Source organism: Pyrus communis, chromosome 11 (assembly GCF_963583255.1).
Source record: "Pyrus communis chromosome 11, drPyrComm1.1, whole genome shotgun sequence".
Lineage (NCBI taxonomy): Eukaryota > Viridiplantae > Streptophyta > Magnoliopsida > Rosales > Rosaceae > Pyrus > Pyrus communis.
In genome coordinates this window covers 1,769,011-1,778,706 of record NC_084813.1, presented here as the reverse complement: position 1 = coordinate 1,778,706, position 9,696 = coordinate 1,769,011, and the positions used below count along the sequence as shown (strand labels likewise).

The window sequence follows — 9,696 nt, the reverse complement described above, 5'->3', positions numbered from 1 at the left end:
CTAACAAAGCCAGCCCACTGACTTTGAGAGCCCAGGGCCCAAGCTGCCAGCCCACTGCCCAAATGCAAATGCCCAGCAGCCCTAAATAATAAATCTAATCCCTTTCTCTAGTGACCCAAATCCTCATAAATAATGTTTTTTATTTGAGGGAAAAATTAATAAAGTTAATAATAATTATTAGTTTGGGCGTGCAACCTTTTTTTCACGCAAAAAAGTATTATGTTTTTTTATTTAATTATTTATTAGTTTAAAATATATTTTTCTTAACAGGTAACGGGTCGGGTCATATTACCCGTTAATATTATCGGGTCGATTTCGGGTCGGGTCATTTTACCCGTTTATTTTAACGGGTGTTACACGACACGACCCGTTAAGATTTCGGGTATGACACGAAAACGACACGAACACGGGCAACACGACACGAATGCCAGGTCTACTGTTACCTGCCATTGCCCTTCATTTATCATATTTATTTTAAATTAAGAAAATGCTGTACCGAAGAAAAATTGAGCATATGCTACTACTTTTTAATAAAGGGCCTAATATATTTTTCATAGTTTTTCTTTATTTGTACTTTATTTTTATTTTTATTTTTTTGAGTTGAGCAATAATGTTAGTAGGTTAGAAATTTATTAGGAGGGAGAAGGGGAGTCGTAGGAGAAATTTTTAATTGTGACGGAAACACAAGTGTTACACCACGTGTTTTAATAGGAGTGGTGTGAAATTCTATTTTTTAAGTTTTAACTTTTTAGCACACATATCCCACTATTTGTATAATGACACGTGGTGTACCATCCCGTGGGCCGGTCACATTGAAAAATCTCTTGAGTCGTAGGGAATCGAACCCGCACCAAGGTGCATAGGCCTCAATGCTTTCCATCTGCTTCTTTATTTGTACTTAGTACTGAGTTATACAAAAAATAAATGTATAAATTGAAAATAAAAATAGTTGTGAAAATCAAATTTAAGAGCCAAAACACATGTAGCATTAAAACTGAACTCTTTTTTTCATAACAAAAGTACCCTATATTCGGTGACAAGAGATGAAATAGGGTTTGTATATATCTTAATATTTTTTTGTTTAAAAAAAAAAAGAGACAACTAGTAGCAAGCCACGATTATTCACTCTTTCTAAGGGTCGGGAAGACTCATAAAGGCATTTCAGCTCCTCCCTGACCACAAGTCTAGCTTCCACACTATATATCTTAATATTGGACTTGGCCCGTTTCTGGGCGCGGCTTGATTATTGTGTACCAAGTCCATTAACTGGGGTAAAAAAAAAACATAGAAAAGGATACTTGTATCTAATATGTATTATTAAAAAATGAGTAAAATAAGGGAAAGTTCAGCTTAGCCATACAATGGACAGCCTAAAATCTCTCACTTCCAAGTGAGGAAGAATAAAATTAGACCATAGTATTAAGTGTACTGTGATATAGGAGTTTTAAAAATGTGCGATTTAACAAATCAGTAAAATGTATACTGAAAACGGGAGTATTTTTTAAAAGTAGGTATGTACATGTATTGATGTACTTCTGCCCAATATCATTAACTTCACCTCTTTTTACATTCAGCGAGCGCTCAAGAACATAACAAACGAAACTCTATAGGACATTTGTACTGAAAACTGAATAACCAGATTACGGGATTGATGCCAAAGAAAAGACGCTGTACAAAAGAATGGGACTTGTACATATTACAAGTTCACAACACAACTTTACAAGAGAAATCTCAGTATCCCAACCAGCTAAAACAGCCTAGAAAGAAAAGGAAAAATGCCTAGAACCTGAACGTACATCAGAGGCGTTCATGGCCTGCTACACTGGACTAATTGAACAACCATCCTGTTAACAGTATCCCTTGTTGCAAGATTATCACCGTCAGCTACAACCTACAAATTATATTTATATGTCACGAAAAGCCCGAATTGTGTATCTTATCACAGGAAGCAGTAACGGCATTCTGCATAGACTTTTCATAAGCCGCAAAGAGGAGATAAGACTCGCTAAGAGTTTACCTGAGCAAAGATCTCCAAAATCCTAGACTTATATTGACCGTTAACGCCCAAAAGAATGTCGTGAAACCTGAAATTCAATACAATTTGCAAACTAAATTCAATTTCATGTTAAGGACGAAGCAATGATCGCGTGTACTTGAAACTTGAAAGAAGAAGTGATATGGTTGAACTAGGAGCAATCTACATGTTCAACGTGTAGAATGAAAATTGCTTACTCTTCAATCATTGCAGAAAGTCGTGCATGTACGAGTTTGGCTTCAGAGGTGTCATTTTTCAGTGGTAAGAAGTCCAACCATTTGCCAACAACCTGACAAGTAGAATCAAATAACAACATTTTGAGAATCAATCCATAAATTCATAGTGGGAGCAACCAACTTGAAGAACAACAATCTGTGCAGATATCCTAAAGCATTGTACTGTTATCCCTTAAAATAGTCCAACTAGTCGAGATGCTACTATAAGCTTTTCATGATGCGGCTAAATATATTTTCATATTTCGCAAAGAAATAAATTTTTTGACCCAAATTGCATTTTGCAGTTGCAACATCGAAACTTGATTGATAATAGCTGCTCGAGATCAGCAGCCAAACTAAACGATACAATAAAATTTGATGATAAGGACAGCCTACATTCCTTTACTGCTAAAGTAAAGGAATACCCGACGATCTATATTCCTTTTGAGAAAAGTATAACGGTGTCCTTTATTTTTGAACTTGTTCTTCACAATATAGTAATGTGTCCTGTAATGTGTACCCGTATACATTGACATATGATGTAACCAAAGAATATGTGCCTTTGCAATATTTTAAGAGATAACACACAACATCGTGTAATTTATGGGAAAAGATGTCCGAAGAGTGAAAAGGAAAGCATATTTGTGGGAAAAGATGGAGGAGACAGTTACCTGAGGAGCATTAATACTCTTGAAATAAGACCCACATATTCTCCCAAGAGATGACACGACAATCACATGTGCCGTTGGATTGTTTGAGCTTGATGTGCCTGGATGTCTAATCACAGAATCCAGACTTTTGGCAGCCTCTAAAGGAAGTCCATGGGATCCCACATTAACCAAAAGTGACTATAATTTATAACCCTTGGCAAAATAAGAGAATGGGAAGAAGCTACCTTCAGCAAAAGGTTTGAATTCATCAACGCCAAACTCTGCACAAGTACCAATTCCGCGTACAGCTTGCTGCAATGAGAAAGCAAAACATAAGTTCATCGAAGCATTAGAGAGTACCATATCCATGGTGAGGACAAGGACGAATATCACCTGTCTAACACATGGATCATGATCCTTGCAAGCTCTCAGGAGGAATGGAAGGAATGTAGAACAATATCTGTCCACCAAATATGAAATATGTATATTAAAAAAACCCCTACAGAAGACACAGGATAATCGAGGAAAATGCACTCACTTAGAAGCAGGTTCTTGGCTTTGTTGCACAAAATAGTTGAACAGAAACACAACAATTTTTGCATTAACTGTATGATCATCACCCTGCATTTAGAAAGCAACGTGAAACCTTATAACAAGAGAAACCAGAAGCTTCAGGCAATAATGGAAAACCCATTTCAACATTATGAAACATAATTTAAAAGTGAATTTTCTACCTGTCTGTTTGCTTCCTTAACTAGTTTTTCGTGTAGATAACAAAAAGGTAGAGTATGTAACACAATGACGGTTTAAATTTTTACAAAGCATACGAATACTCGAAAGAAAAAAATAAAACAAAAGATAAATAGAGAAAAGAAACTTTTGAAACATACACGATTACGGGATTCTTCCTGCGGTCCAGTTTCAAAACCCTCTGCTTCTTGTATTTCGTTTTCTGAAGAGTTTTCGTTCAGGATTTTCTGTATCTCATCCACAACAAACTTGACATGTATATTAGTCAAAATGCGGCCAGAGACCTGTGACAGGAAAATCCGATGCTTGTAAAATTGCATCACTGACTATCAGTCCAAAGCCTCAGTATTGCTTATATATGATATATGGTAAGCTGCAATCTGGTGGCACAGCATAAAGAGGAAGAGAAAAGATCTTTGTAAGTAAAAATATGACAAACCTTTATGCACTCTTTTAGAGAATTTAACACTCTCGCAGAAATTTCTGCATCATTTTCCTGAGATGTAATAGTGGATTGAAATTTAATTACATCAACTACAAAGAATATAATGAACCGAAAATGATATTGCCCAACATTATTATTTCCAACTGGAAGACTCACCTTCAAGTTTCTTACTAATGCTGTTATAAAGTAGATAAGCTCCTCCTGGATCTCTTCCAAAATAACTTCTTGAGATATAGTTAAACGCAACAGGACCGGCATGGCTAGATAGACAAGGTAACAACCGTCACGAGAAAAGCTCATTGAACCAAAGAGGAAGCCCAAACTGCAATTCAAACTAGTACCTGAAATAGCTTGCATTCGAGTTTCAAAATGTAGATCCGAGTGAAGAAGTGGACGCAAAACCGGAGTAACCTGAACGATTTCAAATCCCACTCAAACACCGCTGAGATATTTGTTTAACAAAAATCCACATCAATTAATTACAACCAACCTGTTTGATCCAAGGCAAGAACTTTCCCTTAAACTGGCTGGTGAAGCAGAATAGCAATTTACAGGCCAAAGCTTTCTCCCTTGTGACATGAACTCTAAGATATTAGTATAGTTTGATGTCTTATCTCGGTAACAATAAACACTTCTCCTTGCTGCAGATAAGTTGAGAAGTGATTTCTATACCTTCGGTTGACTTCTTTATTGATTTTATTCTGAGCAGACTGAATCAAGCTAGGCATCAGATCGTCGACATAGATTAAAAAGTCATCCCCTAGGAGCCTACAGAGTTTTGCCAACACCTGCAACAAAAATAAGATAAAACGTAAGTATATACTAAAGGGGGAACTCATATATTTGATTGGCATAATTTCCAGGATAAAATAAGATTAAAATTACCTGGAAGATGGAAACTTTTACCATGTGGTCTGTCTCCAGCAGAAATTCTAGCAGCGAGATAAGAGCTCCCATAATCTTGCACGGAATACATTGAAAAATTAAAAACTTTATCAATTCAAAAGGTCTATCAGTAAAAGAAATTCTACTTTCTTCAAGTGTTAGTACATAATAGTTAAGTAACAACCTGTTGGTTGTATAGAACAATTTTCTTTCCGAAACTAATACAGATTAGTTATTACGTGTCTAGAATCGTCTGCAACATAACTGTCAACTATACATGGTAGTTGCTGTCACAGAAGAAAATTCTAAGGAACCATTACCTCGTTAGCATCGTTTGCAAAGTTATCCTTTCCAACAACACTTGCAATATAACTAATGCACTCCAGACAATGGGCATGGAGCAATTTCGTAGATGCATTAGCCACACCGAACAAGATAAGTTTAATGGCATCCATAGTGTGGCGATAGTAAATATCAAAGCGGTTCTGCTGGCACAAATATAGCATGGTTAGACCAATGTTTTTAAACGAGAAAAAATAAAAATAAATCAGAAAATACAACGGCTAGCTGTGCTAAAACAGATATCAATGAATACCTCCGACGAAGTTGCAACTGCTCCCAGAGCTGCCAAAACCCCCCATTGTAGAGTTATATTCCCGTTCTGAATATGCACAAATCAGTAGAGCTCAGAAAGTTAAAACTGACAAAGAAAACTAGATATAAGCATTGTGAACAGATTCTGCTGGATAAAGAACAAGGAGTTCATTAAATTTGATGAAATTTGAGTTCATACCTTAAGATGTGCAAGCAGTGCCCCCACTAACTGAGGCAAGTAAGGTTCTAAATTATCGGGTGTGCAGCCATTGCTGAAGAAACGAATTGCTTGAATGGCTTTCCCCTGAAGAAACGAATTGCTTCAATGGTAAATCATACACATGTGGGAACAAATTGCTTCAGTGTCAACAAATTGGTAAAATGAAAATATTATTACCCATATGGTGTCGTTCTCTTCTTTAAGCATTTCAGTTAGCAGACGTAGAATCGCGCGATGATAATGCTTATGTAATGTAGGTGCTAAGTTCACACTGAGTGCCTTAATGGCATCGGTGGCAGCACAACGAACTCGATAGTGAGGATCTTCTAGGCTATCTAGAACTATTGTTGCCAATTCCTCAACATGGTTTCCCATAACCTGTGACAACACAATCACCATTTACCAGAATCACATGTATATATATATATACACACACTTTCTTATGGAGAAATAGCAATATCCAAAATTTCTGAAATTTCCACTCATGAAGAATAAACAAGTAATATTCAAAATTTGTGAACCCAAAATCCGGAATTCCTAATCCAAGCAACCCAGCAAGCCACTAACTAACATTCGTAACACTAATTATCAAAACTTACTTGCCACTTTTGATGAACCAGAACCGCCATTGGTGTACGATTGGATTTGGACCCAGAACCGCCATTGTTGTTGTTGAGTGGGTGTGGTGACTAAAATTTCCAAATTCCTCGTGTTTTATTCCAACAAGTTCGTCACTGGGTGCTGTGCTCAAATTGTTGGGTGCGTGTAGAAGATGAACTCCAAGTTCCAATTAAGTTTTTAATGGCAATTCTACGCTTTTACAAAATCAGCAATTTTTTTTTTACTGATATGACTATCCATATATTTTCTTTTTTACTTTTTATATATCTTTCTCAATTTCTAAACCATCGATCGAATGATTTGAAGAAAAAAAAAAAGTACAACAATCAATTAAAAGTATGCGAAAATTAAAAATAAATGTGTAAATAGTTACAGCACTACTATAGAAACTAACCCTAAATTCTTTGCGACAAGGCCCAATAATCTTTTTCAGTGTCCATTATTGCCCTTTTACTACAGACCTCTAACAAACTCCTCCCTGCTAATGAGATTTGAACTACAACAAACTCCCGTCAACGAAAATGGTCTACAACAAACTCCCATAAATGAAAATTTTACTACAATAAACTTCCGTCAATGAAAACTGAACTTAGAACATACTTCAAAAAAATTAAGATTAAATGTCACTAGACCAAATAAAAAAAATAAATGACAAATATTCCTACACTTATTATCTCCTTTTTCGAATTCACAAAATTGTAAAAATAATAAAAAATGATAAAATACTCCAATCAAAATATACCTCTTCACACGCATCAGCCGTGGCACAAATAGTAACAAGCCCTGCATGGCGTTTCTGCCATTCCTGAGCCGCCGCAAAAACTTGGATCTGATTCCGAAGAAGACGCGCAAAAATCTTCCCTCCATGCATAGTCGAAAGCCGGTCTATAAAATACTTCGCAAGAACAGAGCTCTTGTTTTTCTCGACATTTGCAGCCCCCACAAGCACCCTCATCAGGCTGAAGAAAAACCCATCCAAATTCACACGATCCAATCTTTCGAGTTGACGACTCATAATCCTTCTGTTCGATTCGTCGATCTTTTTAAGTACTCTGATTGCGCCCTCTCTGATCACCGTGGCCACCGCAGACTCCGCGATCATCAGCATTGATTCCAACACGTAGTTTAATCGGTTGAGCAAGAGTCTCGGTTGCGTTTTAGTCACCATTTGGGTTATAAACTCGAGGAACCTCTGAGCCACCGTTGCGCTTCTCGGGTCAACTTTCGTGGCCAACTTGTGTGTCGAATTGACCACTGTAGACATGGCCATTCCAAGGCGGTCGGCCCCCAAGAAATACGGCAAAATCTTGAGAAATCTGGACGCCGCCTGGATAGCCGCCGCCCAGGAATCCAAATCAGAGGAATCTCGCAAACGGTGCATGATTTTCGCCCAAAGAAAATCGAATCCCGGCATCAACCGATTCAAAAGATTATCTGGAAGATTGCAGAGTACCATGAATCCCATTTCTTGGACTTCTTGAGTGACGTTGGAGCTGGTAATGGAGACGTAAACATAGTCGAGGAGCTCTTCCCACAGCTGGTCGGAGCCGCTGAAGATTCGAGAAGCGACAACGGCGACGATTTCGGGCAGAATTTGAGACATGGGTTGTCCGGTCTTGGGTCGAAAACTGGACAAGAGCGGGGATTTGAGGCCGTTGAGGATCATGAGGGAGATTTGGGGAACGGCGGGGTCGGTGAGTAGATTGTGGAGGAGTTTCAGTGATTTGCGGCGGATTCGGGGGTAGTGGGAGGAGCTGGAGACCTGGAAGAGCTTGAGGGAGAGGGCATCGGTGAATTGGAAAGAGCAGTGTTGAAGGAGCTCTCGTTTTTGTTGGGCAAGGGGGCTGTTTATGGGGAGGAGGATGATGGTTGCGAGTAGAGACTCCATGGGTAGGGGGAATGGAGATTCAAGAAGCTCTCCGGCGTCTTGGTCCAGCTGGTTCATCAGGATACTGGGATTATTGACAGGATAGTTGATCTCCGTCGCAGAGACAGAGAGAGGGAATGAAAGAATGTTTTGTTTTTGAAGTCTTGAGGTTTTGGAGGGGAGGATTTATTTATGAGAGAGATTTTGTTTCTGTTATGGTCGTTATAGCCACGTCAGCTTGTAAATGCTTGGAAGACTCTTTTGACTGTGGTGAGAAATTTATTTTTCATCGAAAATACTACTCGATACATATAATATCATTATAAAAGTTGAAATTATTTTTTTAACTATCCAGTCATTTGTATATCAAGTCGTGTTCCCTAGAGACCAGAAAATCTCTCTGACTGTGGTGGGACTTAAAAAAAAAGATTTATAACACACAGTGTTAGTCAGTTGAATTGAACGTCATTCTTTCGAAGTTTGAGTTTTACCGAGCTCAAATACAAATTTTTAGTATATTTGTTAATAGGGAAATGCTAAGGAGAGTAAATTTATAGATAAAATATGCAAACTAAATAATGTGTCACTAATAGAAATGAACACATTTATTAACGCTTAAGTAATAATATAAGAGTAATGCTAATGAGACTAAATTTGTAGATAAAATTTAGAAAACTGAAGGACATGGAAGTTGATGATTGATTTATTACTTAAGCGTTTATATACGTACTCATTCTTATTGGTGACACATCATTTAGTTTGCAAATTCTGTCTCCAAATTTAGTCTCCCTAACATTACTCTTACCTATAATATAATCAACTTTCATGTCATTTAGTTTACAAAATTTTGTCTACACATTTAGTCTCCCTATCATTGTCTTGGGTAATGAAAAACACTTACATAGAACGAGTACATTGTTATGTGGTATTTCAGTCCAATAATATATTAATATGTGTAATTTTTACTTCACATGGTAAAATATTATTAGACCTGAACGTCACAATGACAATGAATCTGTTCCGTACAAGTTACTTTCCTAATTAAGTGGCTTGTGAGTGCTATCATTACAAAGGGAAGGAAAAAAAAAAAAAAAAAGAGCTAAGAAATGATGGAAGTTGCATTTTTTGGACATGCCATGAAAACTGAACTCGCTTACTAAATGAGATAAGCTGACAATTTGTCGGCTCGTTAAACACGGTTAAAATTATATTCGTGTTTCGTGTGAATACTCTTAACTCGAAAATGACATGCATAAACATTTATCCAAGTGTGTAACTTAGTAATTTGCATAAGATGGCATAAGTTATTTAATTCTAAGGTAAAATAATAAAGTTAAACCCTTTTATTTAATGTATACATTATTTCTTATGGGTAATTTGTCCTTACGAAAATCAAATAAGTTTATCATACGAA

The 9,696-nt window shown here is 37.0% G+C and overlaps 2 protein-coding genes across 2 annotated transcripts; both read right to left on the bottom strand.

The window, feature by feature from the left end:
- Positions 1-1,628: 1,628 nt before the first annotated feature.
- Positions 1,629-6,588, bottom strand: LOC137708884 (uncharacterized). Its single transcript, XM_068448045.1, has 19 exons — positions 6,394-6,588; positions 5,972-6,172; positions 5,774-5,878; positions 5,576-5,641; positions 5,301-5,465; positions 4,981-5,055; positions 4,768-4,883; positions 4,586-4,664; positions 4,437-4,506; positions 4,252-4,355; positions 4,090-4,146; positions 3,791-3,934; positions 3,439-3,521; positions 3,294-3,360; positions 3,146-3,212; positions 2,922-3,058; positions 2,233-2,324; positions 2,018-2,084; positions 1,629-1,891 (listed from the first exon to the last, which is right to left on the bottom strand). Exons 1-19 carry the CDS (start codon positions 6,421-6,423, stop codon positions 1,808-1,810), a joined length of 1,809 nt encoding a protein of 602 aa, XP_068304146.1. The 5' UTR covers positions 6,424-6,588; the 3' UTR covers positions 1,629-1,807.
- Positions 6,589-6,972: 384 nt separating this feature from the next.
- On the bottom strand, positions 6,973-8,360 carry LOC137707709 (uncharacterized). The gene is made up of 2 exons (XM_068446613.1): positions 7,158-8,360; positions 6,973-7,014 (listed from the first exon to the last, which is right to left on the bottom strand). Exons 1-2 carry the CDS (start codon positions 8,358-8,360, stop codon positions 6,973-6,975), a joined length of 1,245 nt encoding a protein of 414 aa, XP_068302714.1.
- Between the last annotated feature and the right edge of the window lie 1,336 nt (positions 8,361-9,696).

Coding starts and splice junctions, on each gene's coding strand:
- LOC137708884 (XM_068448045.1), bottom strand. CDS start 6,423: ATGGCGGTTCTGGTTCATCAAAAGTGGCAA. Junction 4,507..4,585: donor TCTTGCCTTGGATCAAACAG/GTTGGTTGTAAT, acceptor GAAATCGTTCAG/GTTACTCCGGTTTTGCGTCC. Junction 3,213..3,293: donor ATGATCCATGTGTTAGACAG/GTGATATTCGTC, acceptor TTCTCATTGCAG/CAAGCTGTACGCGGAATTGG.
- LOC137707709 (XM_068446613.1), bottom strand. CDS start 8,360: ATGAACCAGCTGGACCAAGACGCCGGAGAGCTTCTTGAATCTCCATTC. Junction 7,015..7,157: donor CGGCTGATGCGTGTGAAGAG/GTATATTTTGAT, acceptor ATTTTTTTGAAG/TATGTTCTAAGTTCAGTTTT.